The sequence below is a fragment of the Lactuca virosa genome, chromosome 8, assembly GCF_052849685.1.
Source record: "Lactuca virosa cultivar CGN04683 chromosome 8, Lactuca_virosa_CGN04683_v6, whole genome shotgun sequence".
Classification (NCBI taxonomy): domain Eukaryota; kingdom Viridiplantae; phylum Streptophyta; class Magnoliopsida; order Asterales; family Asteraceae; genus Lactuca; species Lactuca virosa.
Genome location: NC_136433.1, coordinates 328139802 through 328163672, shown reverse-complemented (window position 1 = coordinate 328163672; position 23871 = coordinate 328139802). Strand labels below are relative to the sequence as shown.

At 35.8% G+C, this 23871-nt stretch overlaps 1 protein-coding gene and 1 long non-coding RNA gene across 5 annotated transcripts; one reads left to right on the top strand and one right to left on the bottom strand.

Moving 5' to 3' along the window:
- Positions 1–12205: 12205 nt before the first annotated feature.
- LOC145134441 (uncharacterized) lies at positions 12206–15576 on the bottom strand. 4 transcript variants are annotated; one of them, XR_013719151.1, is made up of 3 exons: positions 15482–15576; positions 14846–15403; positions 12206–12874 (listed from the first exon to the last, which is right to left on the bottom strand). It is a non-coding gene; the product is annotated as an uncharacterized LOC145134441 (long non-coding RNA). The 4 variants fall into 4 exon arrangements; XR_013719149.1 differs by having other exon boundaries at positions 12206–12628; positions 12702–12874; positions 14846–15564; XR_013719150.1 differs by having other exon boundaries at positions 14846–14976; positions 15062–15564.
- Positions 15577–16009: 433 nt separating this feature from the next.
- On the top strand, positions 16010–18072 carry LOC145131779 (uncharacterized). Its single transcript, XM_079066435.1, has 4 exons — positions 16010–16561; positions 16679–16769; positions 17291–17573; positions 17730–18072. The coding sequence occupies exons 1-4, from the start codon at positions 16010–16012 to the stop codon at positions 18070–18072; spliced, it is 1269 nt and encodes a 422-aa protein (XP_078922561.1).
- Positions 18073–23871: the final 5799 nt, after the last annotated feature.

Genomic DNA, 23871 nt, shown 5'->3' with positions numbered 1-23871 from the left:
ATTAAGTTTAAACCATGTCATTATGGAATTATTAATTCTCTTTTAATTAAACACTTTAATTATCTATTAATAAAGTCCATAAGAGTTAATTGAATTATTCAATAAAACATCATAATTCCAATTATTAAATTCAAAATTAAAATCATTTAATTAATTGTTTAAGTTATGAACCCAAGAGTTTTAGAATTCAATTCTTTTTTTTTATCATAAAAAAAAACTTTTTCCAAATTCCAAAACTTGAGGGCAAGTTTTGTAACTCTTGAAAACTTTTGGATTCCATAACTTATGGAGTTAAATACTTGTTTTATGATGAAACTTTTCATGTTCCATAACTTAAGAACAAGTTATGGAATTCTTTAAAACATTAAGACCAAGTTTTGTAACTCCATAAAAAACTTTGAATCAATTTTTTTTAAAAACCTTTTCATATCCATAAATTATGGAGGTTTCAAAAAACTCTTTAGATCAAACTTTTAAAACTAATAAAATAATCATATCATTTTATCTTTTACAAAATTTGACCTAATTCAACTCATATAGCAAATGATTTAAATTTTACAAATAATTAGTTTTTCACAAAAACAAGTAATTATCTTAAAATTTGACAAACGTCATGTTTTTTTTTCCTTTTTTTTCCAACTTTGAAAATAAAACATTTGCATCAATATAACAGAAAACAACCCATGGCTCTGATACCACCGTTGGGTTTTTAGCATTCTAACACTCCTATGGTGTACATGCAACCCTATAAACCTTGGATCTATGTTTTCTCTATTATACATGCAAATATTAACTATTCCAAGGTTTCATCCTAACTAGCATATTATGAAGCACCTATACTACAAAGTTCTAGTTAGATGACATACCTTTTGATGTAGCTTGATGTCTTCAAGCTTTAAGAGCTTAGCCCCAATAGTGTGGAAGCCTCAAATGGAATCAAAAATCACCAAAACACCTTGGAAGAACTTGAGAGAATATGTATGCACACTAAAATCGGCCCACTCTTATTTTCACACACTTGTGCCAATTTTGTGAGCCAAGGACCCCTTTATATATTATGGAGGATTAGGGTTACATCCATGTAAACCCTAATACCCATGACCTTTCATTTACATAGGATCCATGGGTTAAAAGCTCCATGGACCATCCATGAAAGCTTAGCCCAACCTAAATGAACTTGGCCCATTCCATATATATAAGAGTCCATATTTAATTAGTTCTTTTTGATCACTTAATTAATTATAAATTAATTCTTGATCAATACTAGTTAAATAATATGATTCCATATTAATATATTAGAACTTATAATATATTAATATAAATCATAAGTATACTATTCTCAAAAGACTACCCATATAAATTGTGCCGGTGAGGTGCAACCCAAATGGACCATGCCGGGTCGGGTCAAGTACATACCAAATATAGTTATGGACTTAGACATTAATCCAACATCTTATTCTTCTTCTTCTTTGACAATCGTTTGGCCATATCCTCAGCCCTTCGTTTCTTGGACACCGGAGAAATAGGTGCTGGCACTTCTCGAATTAACACACCTTGATGAGTGATTTGAGGTTTTCGAACCACTTTGTGTGTAGGAGACTTGCTTTTGTGAGTGGACTTCATTTTGATTCTTCGAAACATTCCAGTCTTCGAAGGAATGATTCCATTCTCTTGTGATTCTTCAAGAATGGTTTCAATCACTTGAGTCTCAGCAACAGATACTTCAACGGTTTCAGGCTTTTTCTTTGGAGATTGCGAAGATTTCGAATCCTTGATTTGCTTTTCAGAAGAAGCAGGTTCAGACTTCTTTGATCGTTTAGACTTCTTTTCTTCCCTTGGCAACAATATCCCAGTCTGAACAGAAGAATCAATTGTTTGTAAATATGCTACCAAAACTGAATTCGTAGGATCAACTCTTTTAAGCATCGCATCTGGAATACGAGCAACAGTTGGAAAATCATCAGCATTATCTATTACTTCCTTCGGATAGTGGTATGATTGAAAGACAACTTTTTCTTCATCATTTGGTACCAAAATCCCTTCCTTATTATAAAAATATTGCAAAATCAGGCTCCAGTATCGTGCACACGAAATACCATGAATAGCATTCGTATGTTCTACACCCTTTTGGAATTCCTTCCATAATTGTGTAGAATAGTCCACTTGAAGATCATAATATATGCCAGCAACCATGGCATAAACCTCCATTCTTCCTTTGTCTAGACCAACTGTTCTCCCAGTCAAACATCGTAGAAAAATACCAAATAAGAAATTCCATAGTCGTGGAAGACCAGATTTCTTAAAATCACTAATCTTGGACAATGGTGGCTGATATCCCATCTCATTAAACATGTAGACGATTTGAGGAAATGTGAAATCAACATATGGAGGCGAATTCGGAATAGCAAGAATTTGGCAAAAGAATTTCTTGGATAATCTGACCTTTTTATCATTCACCAAATGAAAAGTTATCGTATCAGAAGCTTTGTTGTAAGTAGCAGTTGATCCTGCTTGAGAAAGATAAGACAATGGAACAGAGAAAGAATTGAACATCGTCGTAGATAAAACAGAGTTCTTCAAGGCAACGATGAGCATCTTCAATTCTTCCGGGTATTGAGAAACTTCACCCTCCACATAATAGTTATTTGGTTGAATCTTCATTATTGGTACGGAAGAAGCATCTTCAGTGGTATGAGAATCAACATGAGCAGAAGTCGCCATTGTTAGGGTTTGAAGATAATAATGAATAGAGAATTTGTGAAATTTGCTTTTTGATCGCGTAAACTGACAATGAACCCTTGAATCCCCTTTTATATGTCACCCTGAAGTTTGAATTTGAAGCGGGATGTGTATTTAATGATATCCGACGTGGCACCTTGAAAGTCGGACCATTACTGCGGAAAAGTAGCCATGCGTCAAAAAGTAGTTGTCACATCACCTTGAAAACCGGACAGAATACCATACGTCATTTATAAACAGCCTGTCTTGTTATCCCCAAGAGTATTGTAACCGTCAGAACCCTTCGAATGGAAGCAAGGCTCTTTCACTTTTGGGATGAAAAGCGAAGTCATACGCCAGAAGTTTGAAATCATCAGACTGAGTTGGTATTACTCAGAGCCTCAAGGATTTCGTGAGTGCAGTGTTCCAAAGAATATAGACGAGAAACAAAAATAAGAAAAATATGGGATATTGTGATGTCAAACCATTGACACAAAAGCAGATAAAATCCCGGGCAAAGATTACTTCATTAATCATTAAGAGAAATGATCAATAGCTTGTGTGGGTTCCCATGAGTTACAATCGAATACTTGTTGACAAGTATCGAAGGGCTTCTTTTATAATGCTGCGTGGGTAGTTCAAAAATTTCGTTACGTGTCATCCTAAACATAAGGTGAGAAATTGTAACAGAAATTGCTTGTTTGACCAGTGTAGTCAGTGACAAGTTAGCTTTGATAAATTTTGAAATGACAAGGACATTCGAATGAAACTCACACGGAAATCATATTCAAGAAAAAATTTGTGTGCTGGATCTTGTTGGATAACAAACATCGTGGGTTTCGAATGTTTGATCAAGACCACTCATTCGAAATGAATATGATTTGGAGTTTCGAATTTTGAGACAGAAACAAAAGTTTCGTGAAAATCTGGAACTTAGTTCCCCGTCAATTCCTTAAAAAGGTAATGAAAATTGAGTTTCACTTTCATCACGGTCTCATGATGTCAGATCATAAACACAGATTTTTGATATGTCTAAGTCTCGATGGGTTTGATCAGAGACCTCTCGGACATATGTCTTCGTGTGTGATCGTGTAAGAACTTTATGGATGAAAAATATTGGTGCAAGACACGAAAAGTACCTCTGTTATGTTTGGACCAAACAGTAAACTCTTAACTCATTTTGAGAAGAGTCAGGTAGCTCAGAGACTAATGTGAATATAAGCCTGATTGGGAAGAAATTTTCGTATGAAATTTTTCATTAAGGCTTTCGTACACACACATTGAGTCATTGGAGGCTTTGGACAACATGCAACAGCATGCTTCTAGGGACAACTTAACTAGTTCAATTGAAGAAAAATTTATCGATTCATACGAAAAATGTACCTGACCCTAGTACTGCAATCATAATCCACTCTGTGTCTTCAAGATTATCTGCAACAAAATACTAAAAAGAAAGAAAAATCAAAATATTTTTGATGTTTTGAGTTTTCGAAAATAAAGACAGAACAAACGAAAATCTTTTTGGATTTTTGAATTTTCGAAAATCAAACGACAAAACAAACGAAAATCTTTTTGGATTTTTAAATTTTCTAAAATAAATGACAAAACAAACGAAAATCTTTTTGGATTTTTGAATTTTCGAAAATTAAATGACACAACAAACGAAAATCTTTTTGGATTTTTGAATTTTCGAAAATCAAAAGTACTTGTTGCAAAAATGCGAAATTTTATCATCCCCTTGTAAGTGACAAATGTACGAATTCGAAGGGGTCGAAGCGTTGACTATAAACAGTAACCTCTGAATCAACCCTTAAAATAAGTAACAAATTTACGAATTCGAAGGGGTCGAAGCGTTGACTATGAGCAGTAACCTCTGAATGCTGACGGATAGTGCTTTGTCTTTCAGTCAGCGCCTCTGAATTAGTCCTTATCATGCATCATTCTTCTTTTTCGCATGGAACAGAATTTCCATCGATCATTCCAAGTCCCTCTATAATTCTCACAAGGGATTTTTCATCTAAAGATTTCGTGAAAATATCAGCTAACTGATCAGTTGTTTTCATGAAATGTACTTCAATATTCCCATCCTCCACGTGATCCTTGATGAAATGATAACGAAGAGCTATATGTTTAGTCTTCGAATGCTACACAGGATTATGACAAATTCTTATCGCACTTTGAGAATCACAATATAATGGAATCTTTTTCATATTTATTGCATAATCACGCAATCGACTTTGGATCCATATTATTTGTGAAGTGCAAGCAGCAGCAGCCACATATTCTGCTTCAGCTGTTGAGATTGATACACATGTTTGCTTTTTCGACTGCCAGCTCACCAATTTGCCATCAAGAAATTGACATCCACCACTTGTGCTCTTTCGATCAAGATTACAACCACCCAGGTCTGCATCCGATTATGCTTGTACAAAGAACCCAGTGTTCGAAGGATACCACAATCCTAACGAAATTGTTCCTTTAAGATAACGAAATATATTCTTCACAGCAGTGAGATGTGGTTCTCGTGGATTTGACTGATACCTAGCACAATTACATATAGAAAACATGATATCAGGTCTACTTGCTGTAAGATAAAGTAATGAACCAATCATGCTCCTGTAAAGAGTTAGGTCAACTGCAGGTTTATCTAACGAAGGTGTCAACTTTATGCCAGTTGCCATTGGAACTCGTAACTTTGTGCTATTCGTCAATCCAAACTTTTCAAGCAAATTCTTCGTATATTTCTCCTGATTAATAAAAACCCGTTCTCTGTTTTGACGAATATTCAAACCAAAAAAATTATTGATTTTTCCCATCATGCTCATTTCGAACTTACTTTTCATCAAATCTTCGAATTCTCTAGATAAAGCAGGGTCAGTTGAGCCAAAAATAATATCATCAACATAAATTTGAACAAGCATTAGATGATTCCCAAATTTCTTTCGAAATAATGTGGGATCAACAGATCCTTGTTTAAATTTAGATTGTTTCAAAAATGAAGTTAGAGTTGCATACCATGCTCGTGGTGCTTGTTTCAAACCATAAACTGCCTTATCTAAAATATAAACATGATTTGGAAATTCTTCGTTAATAAAACCTGGGGGCTGTTCCACGTAAACAGTTTCTTCAAGCTCTCCATTTAGAAATGCATACTTCACGTCCATTTGATAAACATCAAAATCTTTGTGAGCTGCATAAGCCAGAAATATACGAACCGCCTCGAGTCTTGCGACAGGGGCAAAAGTTTCTTCATAGTCGATTCCTTCTTGTTGTGAATAACCTTTAACAACAAGTCTGGCTTTGTTTCGAACAATATTTCCATCTTTGTCGGTTTTACTTTTGAAAATCCATTTTAACCCGACAATCAAAACATTTTCAGGTTTAGGAATTAATCTCCAAACCTTGTTCCGTTCAAATTCAGACAATTCAGATTGCATTGCAACAACCCAATCTGAGTGTTCCATTGCAATCTTAACTGTTTTTGGTTCAATTTTAGATATAAAAACATTGAACATACAAAATTCTTGATTAGTATTCAATACCTCAATCTTTGCGCGAATTTGAGCTCTTGTTAAAACTCCCTCTTGTGGATTCCCAATTACTTGATCCTTCGGATGATCTTTTGTCCACTTTTCCATTGGCGGATATGCTGGATCAAATTCCAAAGGTGCATCTTCGTATATATCTTCATTTTCTGAACCTTTAATCGAACAAACATCATCTAAATCATCATTATTCTCAATGTTTTCTAAATGCTCCCCCTCAACATTAGCATTCACTTTTCCATTCTCCCCCTCGAAAGAATGCTCTTCCTCAACTAGAGTATTCGAATCCAATTGCTCCCCCTCCACTGGATTGTTTTGCATACTTTCGCTTTTCTCTGGAGAAGTTGATGTTGAATCATCAGTAAGCTTTGTGAGTTCAGAGATATGATTATCATTTGCATGTATTTCAGCATTAACAGCATGATCTGAAATTACAAAAATTAAATCATAATCAACATCTAATGTTTGTGAGGATTCAGATTCATCTTGTGTTTTTGTCAGAATAGGATGATTTTCAAACTGTGATGTTGTTTGTTTAATGTAGTAATCATCAAATGTAATATTAAAAGTTTCTTCAACTCTTCGTGTTCTATTGTTCAACACACGATATGCGACTGAATTATGCGAATATCCCAAGAAAATCCCTTCATCTGCTTTAGCTTGAAATTTCGTAAGATTATCCTTGAGATTCATAATGAAGCATCTGCATCCGAAAACATGAAAAAATTTGACGTTAGGTTTTCGATTGTTGAGAATTTCATATGGAGTAATGTTAAAACGGCGATGAATGAAAGATCTGTTTTGAGTAAAACATGCGGTGGATACGGCTTCAGCCCAAAGGTATTGTGGAAGATTCGCATATGCCAGCATAGTCCTTGCCGCTTCGCATAGAGACCTATTTCTTCGTTCAACAACACCATTTTGTTGTGGTGTGTATGGAGATGAAAAATTATGCGAAATTCCTTTGTCCACCAAAAATGAATCAAGAACATTGTTCTAAAATTCAGTTCCATGATCACTCTTAATTTTTCGAACAATGTTCTTCAATGTTGTTTCCATCTTTTTGATAAAGTCAATCATGATTTGTGCAACTTCAGATTTAAGACTGAGAAAATAAACCCACGTAAATCTGGAAAAATCATCAACAATAACTAAAATGTATCGTTTCTTGTTGAGAGTTGAAACAGTCGAAGGACCATACAAATCAATATGTAAAAGCTCATGAGGTGCGATAATTTTCGAATCTATTGTAATTGGATGACCTTGTTTATGTTGCTTGCCAACTTCACAAGCTGCACATAAAGAATCATTGTCAAATTTAAGTACAGGTAAACCTCTTACCAGATCTTGTACCACAAGGTTATTGATGTTTCGAAAATTGAGATGAGAAAGTCTTCGATGCCATAACCAACTTAAGTCTGCTGCTGCTTTCGAAAGAAGACATATAGCAGGTTTCCCTACTATCGGATTGATATCCAAAGTGAACATGTCACCTTTCCTTTTGGATTTTAGTAACACTTCTTTTGTGTTGACATTCGAAATAACACTTCCTTCTTCGTTAAAAAGAACTTGATTGCCAGTGCCCACAACAAGTTGAGAAACACTTATCAAGTTATGTTGAAGACATTCAACATATGCCACACGATTCACTGTGAATTGTCCATTCGTGATCTTCCCATATCCTTTGACTTGACATTTTTGATTGTTCCCAAACTTCACTACTCCAGCATTTTTGAGACTTCGAAAATCACGTAAATTCTCCTTCTTCCCAGTCATGTGACGAGAGCAACCACTATCGATGTACCACTTGTTATCATATTGCTCGTCACATAGTACCTACATTTAATGGAAAATTTTAGGTACCCAAGGCTTTTTGGGTCCTTGGAAATTAGATTTCAATTTCGAATGCAATGAAGAACTTTTAACCCATTCACAAACTTTTGTTTTGAGACTATCAATTAAGTTTACATCTTCATTTAAAGGAACCGAAACATAAATTTTTGATGGTTTCGAATGTTCACTGACATTACCCTTCGAATTCTGAGTTTGTGAATGAACATTCTTTGCTTTTATTACTAGTTTCCAAGCTTTGACTGAAATGTTCGAATCCTTAGACGATGAACTGCCATTTGATGAATTATTCATATACTTTTTATATGCTTCGTGAATTTGCTCCTCTGTAAATGTATTTGACTGATACATCTTTCCTTTGCCTTCAAGCCAATGATCAATGTTCTTTCTTGACGTTATTCCTTTTTCTCGTGAAGTTTTCATAGTTTCTTTCTTCGTTTGATTTGCAAAATTTGGCTTTTTAGGAACAAAATCAACTTTTGGATTTGTTATAAAAGATTTAGCATATGAATTATCAACCGTTGATTTAAAATGTTGACGTTGAAAGAATTTTTGATTTGGATTTGAGTTATTTGAAAATTTTCTTGGAATATTAGTTTCTGAAACTTTCGAAAACCTTGGTTGATTATTCACTTCAGACTTTGAATGATTTGATTGAGATGAATGTTGAGGTTTTGTTGAAAAAGATGAATTTTTAGCTTTGAAAACATTTTTGGGTGATTGTGATTCAGACACCTTTTGAGACTCAACATTTTGCCAAAATATTTTCTTTCTTGCTTGTCTTTTTGAAATGTTGTTTTCCTTCGAAAATTTGTCAATTTGATCTTTGAATTCCTTGGAGTTTAATTTGACAACTTTTTCACATTCCTTTTCAACATGTTTTGAATTCTCTTTTTCAATTTTTGATTTTTCAACCCATTTTCTTTGTGGTTTTTGACGTTGGAAAACATACGAATTCTTTGTTAAGTTGTTTTCAACTGTGCTTTGATTTGCGAAAAAGCCTTCATCAGTTGTTTTTGAATTATCCTCTTCAATTAACTTCTTTAATTCTGGTTTTATTTTCTCAACATTTCCAGTAGTTACGAAAACTTGATTTGGAAAAATGACATCATCTGTACATTTGAAATTTGGATAAACCACTGTATTTGTTTCAAGATAGTGTTCACCTTTTTCATTAATCACTTTTTCGAACTTTTGTGTATCACCATACACCTGATCAACCACTATTCGTGGATTTTCTTCTTCCTTTGAAGATATCTTTTCCTTCGAAATTTTCTCTTCATCTTCATCATCACTATCATCAGTTTGACTGTCTTTGATATCCACGAAGTTCACATCACTAACTTTCTAAGTTGAGGGTATATCAGTTTCATTTTCAACCATCAAATCCTTAATTTTTTTCTTTCCCTTTAGATGTTGATGCAACATTAATAACAGACAACTGAGAACAATCAACATCTTCAAGTTCCCTAATTTCACTAATATTGTCAGAATTATCTTCAATATCAGCAAAATTAGATTGAGAATCAGATGTTAAATTCTCAGTCTTTTTCAAAATTTGAATTTGTTCAATTTTAGTCAACGTATCATTCACGATGTTAACTAATTCATTTGCATCAAGACATTCATCAATTTTGACAATTCCATATTTATATCTATCATCAGGAACTTTGTCAAAATCAGCTATTATTTGCTCACAATCATACGAAATATTATCTACCTTAGCTCTTTCGAATGCTAGAAAAGGTAGTAATTTTCTATGTTGCTCTTTACTTATGTCACTTGAATGATGTAAATCAGTTAATTTGCCATAAAGCCTTTTCACAGAATTACAGTAAATGTTTCTTTGTTGGCTTCATTACTAGCAGACACAACAATTGAATCAAAATAAGTAACCGTTTCATCAAAAGATATTAGTTCAGAATCATAAGCATGAGTAGGAATATTAAAAGATTCGAGAATTTTACGTACATTTGTTGTCATTGGAGATTTATCAGCCGCTTTGGATACGAAGCATCGTCCCCTCACTTCGAATTCCTCATCATCTGAGTCCTCCTCCATTTTCGCATACAACGCTCCATGTGTCGGATTTCGCATTTCTTCATCATCTGATCCAGATGACCAGATTTGATAAGTTCCATCTTCATCCTCATGCTCACCCTTTGCAACCAATGACAAATTCTTTGCTTTAGCACGAACCATCTCAAGCCTCTCTGCATAGTATGCCTCATCTTTGACTTTATTCTTCCTCTCATCCTTCTTTCGAAGCATACAGTCATTTGCAAGATGATTCGCACCGTTGCAATAATGACAATCTATTCCAGCATCACCTTTCAGCTTCTTCTCACCCTTTCCTTCAGCTATCTTCGAATCTTGCTTCTCAACTTTCTTTTTCTCCTCAACAACATTTTTACTCACAGAACTTCCTTTCACCTCAGCAAGCTTAGTCTTCGAATTGAACGGCTTTTTGAAAAATTTCTTAACACGATTATTCGAGTAAAATGCTATTGCTTCATCGTCCGAATTCATGATGAATCCTTCTTCTTCCTCATAATCACTATTTTCAGCTTCTTTCTCCGAAATCTTTGACACAAGAGCTAATGGACCTCCCAAATTCAACTTCAATTCCTCAGCAATTTCATTTACCTCAATTTCGTGTGTTTTCAACTGAGTATACAAATCATTGAGAGTTGGTAATTCCATAGCGATTGCAACGATAGATTAACTCGTTCAGACGATCATAGTAAACTTCATATGTTTCTCCTTCTTTTTGTTTGAAATCTTTCAGTTCAACCAAACACTGTTTGACTGAATTGATTTTTGTTTTCTCACTTCCTTGAAACTTATCTTTCAGATTGTTCCATACCTCCTTTGCAGTTGTACAACTTCTAACGTAATTGTACACAACTGGAGGTAAAGCACCTCGCAGTTCCCTCATACACCTCTTCTCCAGTTTCTTCAGACGATGAGATTGATTATCAACTCCAGAATTTGTAGAAGATGATCCAATTGGTTGAACATTCACTGGAACATTGACATTTCCAGTGATACATGACCATAATTCTTCATCCAGACCATTCAGATAATCCTGCATACGATCAACCCACTGATCATAGTATTCAGGGATTAGCATTGAAATTTTGGTTGATGAACCTAATAGATGAGAAAACGAGGTCATCGAATTGAGATTGAAACTCGCCATTGTTGTACGGAAGTTGATTTTGAGAAGTTTGAAAAAATTTGAGAATTTGAAAACAAACTAGATGAATCAAATCGAATTGATGAGAATAACACTCGATTCAACAATTCAAATGCAGAATCAAATCACAGACTAAGATCTAGACAATTTTTCACTTTCAAAAAGTGCGGAAACTTTTGAATCAAACAGTTGATTCAAAAACCTTTTGAACAGCGTGAAAATCAGATCAGAGATATGATTCCTGCTCTGATACCAATTGATGAACCAATGAATCGAGTATTGAATTAATCAGAGTACAAATTCAAGTATGAATGCAAGATTGAACACCAGATGTAAATATCATCTTGTTTCAGCTTGATTTACGCTTTCGAATGTTTACAGAGAAAATAGACAGGTCTGTAAAAACTCTTATCTAACTCTAGTAAATAACCCCTATTTATAGGGAACCGAAAGCGTACAAAAAAATATACTAAGGCATTGACTGTAAAGCTTCGAATAAAAGCGCCCTAGTAAAATACATTACAAAACATTTGAAGAGTACAAAATATATTTCGACTAATTACAACAATTCGACCCTTACAGTCACGGTGGGAATTCATGGACTATAGGCCGAACTAGTTTGAATTTGGTTTTATATTTTGGTTTGACTATGTTAATGTGTTATGAAATACACCTTTTGAACAACTTTGTATTTGTTGGTGTGTTTTAGTTGACTCCTATATGTTAGGATGTCTTTTGTTGAAGTAGTTTTGTTTTCAGTTAGCTAGGTGACATGTATTTTCGACATGGTAATAACTATTATGTATTTAGTATGCTTTTGTGTTTAGTTGTTTACAAAATGGATGCATTCTATTTTTTCTTTACAAGTTTATGTACATGAACAAATCCATAATTGGTCAATACATACCAACCTTTCATTACCATTAATTTGCATTACAACAAAGATCTACATTTGCAAAAACCTACCCAAACCAGTTACATTTCCCATTTTTTGACAAAAAAAAAAACAAACTAGTTACATTACCTTGCATATAACCCTAACTTTCTACAAAAGATAACCCTAACATTTTTGGACTTACAACATGAACACCGAAACAACAGCAAAAAAGATCCAGCTATAAACTAGGTAATACTTCAGCATAGTTGCTTGTTCTTTGATCTTCTCTACTGCTCTTTCATGCTTAGTTGCTTGTTCTTTGATATCTTCCACTACTTTTTGCAGCTTATTGATTTTCCTAAGCAGCCCTGGTATTATAGCTTTGGAATGAGCAAACATGGGTTCCTCATACCAGCCAATAAACCCACATATTGAATTCTTGAAAAATAGAAGAAAAAAATATTAGATGATCGGTACCAAGGTCAAAAATCGATAATTAAAACTTACTTACCGTCTCAGGACATCCCCAAAATCGACGCCCTGGGTTGCAATATGTCCATGATGTTCAAATTATGGCCAACTCTTTGCAGAAGCACATCACCATTATTGTCGGAGACAATGAAATCACATAAGGGAGTGAGTGTTACGGCTTGTTGTTGGAGACGAGAATAGAGACGTTGTAGTCTGTTTATGAACTAAATATTACTAAAATAATAGAATACATGAATGGACTAAAATACCCTCACGTGAGGGGGCATGTGGAAATTAACGGGAGCATGGTAACGACTGTTATGCCACTTCACCAAACTCGCAACAAAACCAAACTATTGGACCACCCTTGTGAGCCCAAACTTTTTTGGACTAAACTTGCTAGTTTTGACATACCACAAGACCCATTCTTGCAATTTTGTCATTTTTAAAAAAAAAATTCTAAAAACAGTAAAAGGTTGCATGCTGACTATTTCATAAATTGACCCAAAATATTGGGTCTTTTATGCAAAAGCCAAAATATTTTGATGATTTCGTAAACTGTCACAGTATATATATATATATATATATATATATATATATATATATATATATATATATATATATATATATATGATAAATGTTTTAATATATTTTTACATCTTAAGAAATGTTTTTAAAGTTATTTTTTCATTTAAACATATTTATATGCATTATTAAATACATATATAAAATATTTAAATCAGAAAAGAACTTTAAAAACGTGTTTTATACATGTAAAGATAATGTTTTTATACATTTTTAAATGTTTTCATATATATATAAAGATAAGTTTTCGATGATACGAATATTGTATGGGTTTATGTGAAGATGGTGATGAAGATTGATACAAAGACACCCCTGACGTTAAGTGTTTTGAAGATTGATCTCTGGCTGTCCATCATACTTAAGTATTGTTTGGTCTATCATTGTACCTTTCTACTCTATAAACAGAGGGGTTAGGAGTTGTTCAAAAGTGTGTCTTGTACCTACATATGTTTTATCTAAGGGTGGAAATTCTCGACCCAACCTATAACCCGATACAAACCTAACATCGCCATTGGTGTCAAGTGCGTATCGGGTTACAAGTTAGGTTGAGAATTGACACCCTAGATAGAACATATGCGGGTACAAGACGCACTATTGATCAACTCCTAACATCTCTTTTTGTAGACTAAAAACGTACAACGAACAGACCAGATCATGCTTAAATATGGTGGACAGACGTAGATAATCTTGAAAACACTTAACGTCAAGAGTGTCTTCGCATCAATCTTCATCACCACCTTCACATAAGCCCACACAATTTGCATATCATCAAAGATTTATCTTTACATGTATATAAATGTTTAAAAAATGTATTAAAAAACTTACCTTTACATGAATAAAAAACATTTTTAAAGTTTTTTTTTATTTAAATATTCTTACACATGTATTTAATAATACGTTTAAATAAAAAAAAACTTACCTTTACATGAATAAAAAACATTTTTAAAGTTTTTTTATTTAAATATTCTTACACATGTATTTAATAATACGTTTAAATAAAAAAAGAAGTTTGAAAACGTTTCTTAAGGTGTAAAAATAATAAAAACGTCTTTGATATATATTTTGGGTCAGTTTATGAAATAGTCACAATATTTTGGTTTTTTCAAAAAAAAGTCTCAATATTATTGATTAGTTTACGAAATAGTTACAAACTAATTTGTTACCGGTTGAACCGAAAAAAAAGGATCAGAAAGCAACATTTTACCGTTTTTATGACATTTTCATAATAATAATAATAATAACAATAATTTAAGAGTTTGGTAAACTGATACACAATATAGAAACTTTTAGGAAGTTTCCCTTAGATACTAATCTTGGAATCCTAAGTCGAGTAGGACTTGGAGACCAAGTTATAACGGGACTTTAGCAAGATGGTTTTAGAGTCCAAATACAATTCTAATTACAAGTCGGTAGATTAGAACCTATAAATACATCTTGTTTAGCCATGTAGGGCAAGGGAGATTGTATTCACAAATTGTGTTTTGAGTTATTTTCTCATTTAATCAAAGAGATAGTTTGATTAATTGTTTGTGTTATACTTTTTGGACTTGAATTGGTATCAGAGCCAAGAACATAGGGCTTTGAGATCGATTTACTTACTTATTGAACAAGGTGGTCGACATGGCAGGAGATGAAGGGTCTTCAGGCGGTGCTCCGGTAAGGGAGAAGGAGATGGGAGCCACCTCGGTTCAATGTCCCATGCTTAATTCCACAAATTACACAGTTTGGTCCTTGCGTATGAAGGTTGTGTTAAGAATTCATAAGGCATGGAGTGTAATTGACCCTGGAACAGAAGACAATGAAGAGAAAAACTACCTAGCAATGGGGCTTTTGTATCAGGCAATCCCCGAATCCCTGATTATGCAGATCGGTGATGTGGATTCTGCAAAAGCGCTCTAGGACGCAATCAAGGCTCGACACATTGGGGTTGATCGTGTAAAGGAGGCCCGTCTTCAAACCCTAAGTGTCGAATTCGATCGGCTCAGGATGAACGAATCATAGACGATCGACAGTTTCTCTGGAAATTTGTCTAGAATTTCTTCAAAATCGGCAACATTAGGATCTGTAATCGACGAATCCAAACTAGTAAAGAAGTTCCTTATGTCGCTGCCATGAAAGTTCATTCATATGGTAGCATCACTGGAACAGATACTCGACCTAAATAAGACCAATTTCGATGATGTAGTCGGCAGGATGAAGGCATACGAAGAGAGGATCAGAGAAGAAGAATCTTACGGTGATGAGAAAGATCAAGCTCTGTTCGTCAAGCATGGTGCTTCGAATCAGTATTGGAGAAGAAATGGGAAGGTGATGGAGGCTCACGGGTCTGGTGCGACTCGGAACAAAGCACACGGATTTAATGGTTCAAGTGGATCCGGATCCTGTGGGTCGAATGGGTCAAGTGGATCAGGCTCAAGTGGGTCTAAAACAAAACAGGCCCAATGAGGAAGGCCTAACAACAAGAATCACCAATCCAACAGCAGGCCCAATTCCAACTATGACCCTAATCAGAAAAATAAGAATAAAAAAGACAGGTCAAAAATTATTTGTTACCGGTGCGATAAACCGGGATACTTTGCGTCTCAATGCCCGGACCGAATTCGAAAATTACAAGAAAGTAATTTTAACGAATTTAACGATACCGATGCGGCCGTATTTTTACACGAGACCATGTTTTTAAATGAAGAGAAGGTGATACCGTCTCGATACGACTCACAAGACAATGATGCGTGACATTTGGATAACGGGGCAAGCAATCACATGATGGGAAACCGGTCATTTTTCTTTAAGCTTGATAAAGATATAACCGGGAGGGTTAAATTCGGAGATAATTCGTGTGTAGAAATCAAGGGAAAAGGTTCTATACTCTTCCAAGGAAAAAGGGGTCAACAAAGGCTAATCACGGAGATTTACTACATACCGGATCTCAAGAACAATATTATTGGCCTCAGACAAGCAACCGAAGCTGGGTGTGATGTTCGAATGAAAGATAACTACTTGACCATGCACGATGCCGATAACTGCTTATTAATGAAAGTACAAGGAACTCCAAACCGCCTTTATAAAATAAAACTACAAATTGGAGTTCCTATTTACCTTCATTCGAGACTAAGTGAAGATACGTGGCGATGGCATGCAAGACTTGGGCACATCAATTTCGAGTCAATGAAAAATATTTCCAAGAAGGGTTTAGCCAAAGGGTTACCCAAATTTGATCATGAGAATCAATTGTGTGAGTCTTGCTTAGTAGGCAAGCAAACAAGAAAGTCATTCCCAACTATGACGACATACAAAGAAAAACGACCATTTGAATTGGTTCACGTTTATTTATGCGGTCCGATCACGTCGGCATCCAAGGGTCAAAATCTATATGTCTTCACACTAATTGATGATTTTTCATGATTTATGTGGATTTATCTCATGAAATAAAAGAGTGGGGCGTTTATACACTTCAAAAAATTCAAAGCTTTGGTGGAGAATGAAATTGGAAAGCCTTTGAAACTGTTTAGTAGTGGTCGAGGAGGTGAGTTTACTTCTCTCGAGTTAAATTCTTTTTTTGATCAAAACGGAGTCAAACGCCACCTTACCGCCCCATACTCTCCACAACAAAACGGAATTGTGAAACGAAGAAACAGAACACTTATGGACATGACACGAAGTATAATGAAGGTAATGCATGTTCCAAATTATTTATGGGGAGAAGTGGCAATCGTGTTTACACAAGAGTCCTTGGTGATACAACTCCATATGAAAAGTTGTATAAATGAAAACCAAATTTAGAAAATGTTCGTATATTTGGGTGTCTAGCACATGCAAAAGTTGAACCGGTGAATCTAAAGAAGTTGGATGCAAGATCAAGACCACTAGTGCATGTTGGTTCCGAACCGTGTACGAAAGCTTATCGGTTGTTTAACCCGGTGACACAAAAAATAATCGTGAGTCGAGATGTTATTTTTGATGAAACCAAAGGGTGAGATTGGATTAAAGAAGCAGGAACCAACAATGAATAACCGGGCTCATTCATAATACCATGAGACTAACCAGGCGGCGAGACGGAAACCAATCAAGGAAACGAAGTAAACAATGATCCAATTGAACTGATCGAATCAGAACATGGGTTTGGAGACGAAGGGGAAGTACAAGATAACGAACAACCAAATCCGGTTAATAATGATCAACAAGGAGTTGCAATCCAAAGGCCCTCTAGAACAAGAATACCTTTAAGACGATTTCAAGATTATGAGCTTGATCTTGATAATCTCGAAGAACTTCTACTAACAACCAATGATGAGCCAGTATCGATTGAAGAAGCAAAGAGAGAACGAGAGTGAGTCAAAGCCATGGATGCGGAAATCAATTCTATAAACAAAAATAATACTTGGAATCTCGTGAACAAGCCTATGGGGGTGAGGCCAATTGGACTCAAGTGGGTGTTCAAATTGAAGTAAAATGAAGATGGAACCATTAATGAATACAAGGCAAGGTTGGTTGCTAAAGGTTACGTGCAACAACCCGATATTGACTTTCAAGAAGTATTTTCTCTGGTTGCTCGAATCGAAACCATCCGATTTCTTATAGCCTTAGCTGCTACTCATGGGTGGGAGCTTCACCACTTAGATGTTAACACGACATTCTTACAAGGAGATTTGAAGGAAACCGTTTACGTATCACAACCGGAAGGCTATATAAAGAAAGGCAACGAGCATAAAGTATATCGTCTTACGAAAGCACTATATGGTCTAAGACAAGCACCTCGAGCATGGAACACAAAGCTTGATGGGATTTTAAAGAGTATGAAATTTCAAAAGTGCATGAAAGAATCATAGGTGTACCGGAAAAGTGAAGGATCTAACTTGCTAATTTTAGCAATTTATTTTGATGATTTATTTGTCACATGTACAAATTTGAGCATGATCAAGAGGTTCAAATTGGAGATGTCCAAGAACTTTGAGATGTCGGATCTTGGAAGATTGACTTATTACCTTAGGATTGAAGTTAAGCAAGATGAATCGGGGATTACTATAAAGCAAGAAGCGTATGGTCAATGCATTCTAAAAGAAGCCGGTTTACATGATTGCAATCCGACCAACATTCCAATGGAACCGGGAATTAAATTGTCAAATGCCGAAGATGAACCCGAGATCGACCCGACACAATATCGAAAGGTGGTGGGATGTCTTAGATATCTCTTGCAAACAAGACCCGATATGGCATATATGGTTGGAGTTGTTAGCCGATACATGCAAAGTCCAAGAGAATCACATGGCGGAGCGATCAAACATATCCTAAGGTACTTACGGGGAACAACGAAATACAAAATCAAGTAAGAGAGGATGGGACAAAGGCGACTTATTTGTTATAGTGATAGTAGTCACAATGTTGACCCGGATGACGGAAAAAGCACAATCGGTCACATCTTCTACTATGGGTCATCTCCAATAACATGGTGTTCGCAAAAGCAAGATATCGTTGCTTTAACATCTTGCGAGGTGGTGTTCATGGCAGACACGGCGACCGCATGTCAGGCAATATGGCTTCAAGATTTGCTTGGAGAAATCATGAACAAAGCGCAAGAGAAAGTGGTTCTTAGAGTTGATAACAAGTCGTTTATCGAACTAACGAATAATCATGTATTTCATGGAAGAAGGAAACATATTCACACGAGGTTTCACTTTATTCGTAATTGTGTTGAAAACGAACAAGTAGAGGTGGAATACATTCCAGGTGAAGAACAAAGGGCGGACATTCTTACCAAACCGCTAGCTCGAACCAAGTTCAAGGAAATGCGGAACTTGATCGGGATTGAAGAAGTCTGTAGAAAGACTTAGAGATTCGGGGGTGATTGTTGGAATCCTAAGTCGAGTAGGACCTGGAGACCAAGTTATAACGAGACTTTAGCAAGTTGGTTTTAGAGTCCAAATACAGTTCTAATTACAAGTCGGTAGATTAGAATCTATATATACATCTTGTTTAGCCGTGTAGGGTAAGAGATATTGTTTTCACAAATTGAGTTTTGAGTTATTTTCTCATTTAATCAAAGATTTAGTTTGATTAATTGTTTGTGTTATACTTTTTGGACTTGAACTAACAAAGTTTTTATAAAATAATATTTTATTTGTTAGTATTATCTTTGTTTCTTTAAGTTCGATTGTGCATTTACAATCATATATCATTTGTGCATTTATATCATATATCGTTTGTCCAATTATTATAACTCATGTTGGTTAGTTACTAAGAAAGTTTCAATTGGAATTTAAATATAGTGACTAACAAAGTTTATTATAAAACAATATTTTATTATTAATATTAGCTTAGTTCCTTTAAGTTCGTTTGTGCATTTACAATCATATATCGTTTCTACATTTTTATCATATATCATTTATCCAATTATGGTGACTCGTGTATGTTAGTTTCAACAACCTGGATCTTTGCTACAAAAATCAAATGACCACCCATGAGAAAGAATATTTCATAACCAAATGTGATCTTATGTTTAATTTGAAGCTACAACGAAAAGAGCTACGATTTTTAATATTGGTAGGCCTTGTCAACTTATAGTTATAAAGCTAAATGCATAATAATAAAAGCTAAAAACTAGCACAAATATGACTTATAAGAGGTCTGGTGCAAGGCCTAATTTTAAAAGTACTCCCATGGTACACGCTCCATCCTAGTTTTTGTATTACATTATCCTAGCATTGACCCACAGATTCAGAAAAAGAGTTATTAAATTTTTTTATTTAATTACAAGCACTAAATTATATTTATTCCCAAGCATCAATAAATAGTAAATACCTTCAAGGAAAAAGCAACACTGCGATCACAATTAAAAGGTAGCCTCCTCCCTCTCTCTGAACAACCACTTACCCAAAAGAAAACAATTCTCAAACTATTAAATCTAGCTATGACATAATTACAAGAGTATCTCAACGCAAAACCTATTTTTTGTGATAAAGTCATGATATTTCACACATTTACTGATTTGATCTCATCAAGTAGTTGGTTCATCATACATGATACACCTCCTGTGAGTAAATAAAAGTTTCATGACAATCCTACATACACTTACTATGAATTGTTATTAAACATAAACAAAGATCAATAACCTAAGTTTTTAATTCCATCAATGGCCAAAACTATAAGCTCCGCCCTCGTTATATATTTTCATTTTCTTGTATTTCATTTTGAAATATCATATGCTCGAATGTGTTTAGAGTACAAATTCACATCAAGAAGAATCTACAGTTCTTGTAGGGATCTACCCCATCTATCTGCACAACTTCGTTGGACCTACATTTCATCAACGGGCATAGCCCAGATCGCATAGCGGGCCCGCCAGGGTCCACGCGGGTGGGTTGCTGTTGGTGTTTTGCAGGGTCAATAAAGTCTTTTCTAAACAAGAAAATAGGGGACAAGATAGTGAAATACACAGGGGGCAAATCTTGTAAATCACAGGAAGGGTAAAACTGGAAAAACAGCTTTAAAGAAAGCTGCAGAGTGAACAGAAAGCAGAGAAGACAAGTAAAGGAACAGGGGAATAGTCTGAGGCAAAGTGTTATTGTTTTATTCACTGAACAGGAAAAACAAAAGAGGGGATAATATCCAACGTACACTTGCCTTTCTACTTATACTAGGACTTAGCTAAAAAATAGGAACTAACTTGACTACATGCCAAAGACCGGGAACACACTCACTGGAACTTTGATTTATTCAAATGTAAAAAAACAACGTGCATTAAACTAAAATCTGAATTAACTTTAACATTTTTCCCCCTTAATTCTGAATTTTCTTCACTCCAATCAAATCCCTCATTTCTTCATGCTTCACTCTTGTTAGGGACATTGTGAGAATGTCTGCTTTCTGGCTTTTCCCACACACATGAGTCACAATGATTTCTCCATTTTCAACACACTCTCTGATAAAATGATACCTGATGTCAATATGTTTGCTCCGACCATGAAATACATGGTTTTTCATCAGGTCAAGTGCTGATTGGTTGTCTACAAACAATGTCACAGGTGGTACTTTTTGACCTGTGATTTCTGCAAGAAGTCTCCTTAGCCATATGCCCTGACACGCTGCCATAGTGGCAACAATAAATTCAGCTTCGCAAGATTAAAGTGCCACTACCCTTTGCTTTTGAGATGCCCATGTGACCAAGTTTCCATTTACATAAAATGCCATTCCCTTGTGCTTCTCCTGTCATTAACATCCTTGGCCAAATCACTATCTGTATAGCCTGAGATAGTGACCTTTTCACCCCCTTTAGAATATACTAGACCATAGTTCAGATTTCCTTTTACATATCTAAGAATCCCCTTTACAGCTTGGAGATGTTTTATGGTGGGCTTCTCCATTAATCGACTAACAACACCAACAGCAAAAGTAATATCAGCTCTAGTATGAGTAAGATACCTTAGGTAGCCAACAATGCTCCTGTACTCTGTTGGGTTCACCAGTTCCTCATCTCCATCTTTGGTTAGTGAGAGCTTATGCTCCATTGGACTCTTGGTGGGGTTGCAATCAATCATGCGAGTTTTGACCAGAATGTTCTTGGCATAACCTTCATGCTTTAATGTGATCCCTTTGTCTTGTTGGTTTACTTCAATTCCTAGGTAGTATGACAGTAGACTGAGATCACTCATTTCAAATCTAGCCTTCATCTCTTTCTTGAACTCCTTTATGTTTTCTAGATTGCTACCTGTTACAAGCAAATCATCTACATATACTCCAATAATCAGACTGCTTCCATTCTTTGGTCTTGTATGCACTGAACATTCTTGAGCACACCTTTTGAAACCCAAGCTCTTTAGATACTTGTCTAAGCACGAATTCCAAGCTTTGGGCGCTTGTTTCAAGCCATATAGGGCTTTAGAGAGCTTATACACCTTCCCGGGTTCATTTTTCTTCACGAAGCCTTCAGGTTGCGAGACATAGACTTCTTCAGTTAGGTGTCCATTCAAGAATGCCGACTTCACATCCAGGTGATGTACACGCCACCCATTCGAGCCTGTGAGAGCCAAAATGACTCGGACTTTTTCAATTCTAGCTACTGGAGCAAACACCTCTTCATAGTCGATACCCTGTTTTTGCACGTATCCTTTAGCTACAATTCTGGATTTGTGCTTCAGGATGTTACCTTTTGGATCTCGCTTTACCTTGAATACGCACTTCAGGCCAATTGCTTTCCTTCCTGTTGGTAATTCGACCAGATTCCAAGTATCGTTCTTTTCAATCGTTGCCAATTCTGCCTTCATTGCATCGACCCATTCAGCCTTGTTCTTTGCTTTTTGATAATTTGTTGGTTCTTCAACATCTTGAGCTATCATTAGTTGTTATGTGGCTTTATATAAATCGGAGAGTAAACGATATCTCTTGGGGGCACCGCCAACGGTGGAACTTGAGGCGGTACTAGACGTATTTGGTCAGATCGGCGCAATTGGTGTAGGTGGTGGGCTCGTCGGACTCAAAGTACTACCGTGTGGGCCTGTTTGAGAGTCCAGTTGGTAACTGGGCTGTGACTCACTATCAGTACAGTCCATATTAACTGGGGAATAAGCATTATTTAGTCCATCAGGCGTGATTGGAATGGACCCAATCTCTTCAGTATCATTTTGGTCGCCGATGGAGTCTTCATCGTCAAAGTCAAAACCTTCAATGGTAAAGCTCATGCCTGGCGTTCCCTGTATCATTGTCGTTTGGTCCCACGCCCATGTCTGACCTTCTTCAAACACGACATTTCTACTTATATGAATCGACCCAGTATTCGGATCCAACAGCCTGTAAGCTTTCGTTCCCTTTTCAATTCCCAAATGTACGACACGCTTGCTTCTATCATCTGATTTTTTAATTTATTCTTGGGAATCATCATGTGCGCAAGACATCCGAACACCCTCAAGTGACCCACATGAGGCTTGCGATCGGTCCACATCTTGTAGGGTGTGGAATCATTCAGTGCTTTCGTACTTATTCTATTCAGTACATACATGGCGTGACTCACTGCTTCTCCCCATAGCGTGTGTGGAACCTTCATCGTTGTTAAATTACTTCTCACCATTTCAATCACTGTGCGATTACGCCTATCAACCACCCCGTTTTGCTGTGGGAAATATGGTGAGGTGAATTGTCGATTGAGTCCTGTTTCATTGCAATAGGTGGTGAATGATTTGACAGAAATTCACCACCCCTATCTGTTCTTAGAGTTTTGATCTTCTCACCAGTTTCATTCTCCACTTTAGTTCTGAAATTTTTAAACGATTGAAGGGCTTCATCTTTTGTCTTTAGCAGGTATACCCACATCACCCTACTGTAGTCATCCACAAGAAGCATGAAGTACCTGTTTCCTGCTGGTGTAGGAGGTGAGACTGGTCCACACAATTCAAGCCTTTTCTGTACCTTGAAGCTTGTACATAATGGGTATGGTTTTCTTGATTGTTTTCCAACCAGGAAACCTTCACATAGATGGGATGGTATAACCATCTTTGGAATGCCTTCAATCATCCCTTTCTCAGACATTGATTTTAAAGAAGCAAAGTTTACATGACCTAACCTTGTGTGCCAAAGCCAGGTTGGGTCATTGATTTCAACAACTAGACATCTTGGGATGACTTCTTTTAGCTCTATCT

Coding starts and splice junctions, on each gene's coding strand:
- LOC145131779 (XM_079066435.1), top strand. CDS start 16,010: ATGGGAAACCGGTCATTTTTCTTTAAGCTTGATAAAGATATAACCGGG. Junction 16,562..16,678: donor AAAAACGACCATTTGAATTG/GTTCACGTTTAT, acceptor ATGAAATAAAAG/AGTGGGGCGTTTATACACTT. Junction 16,770..17,290: donor GTTTAGTAGTGGTCGAGGAG/GTGAGTTTACTT, acceptor GAGACTAACCAG/GCGGCGAGACGGAAACCAAT.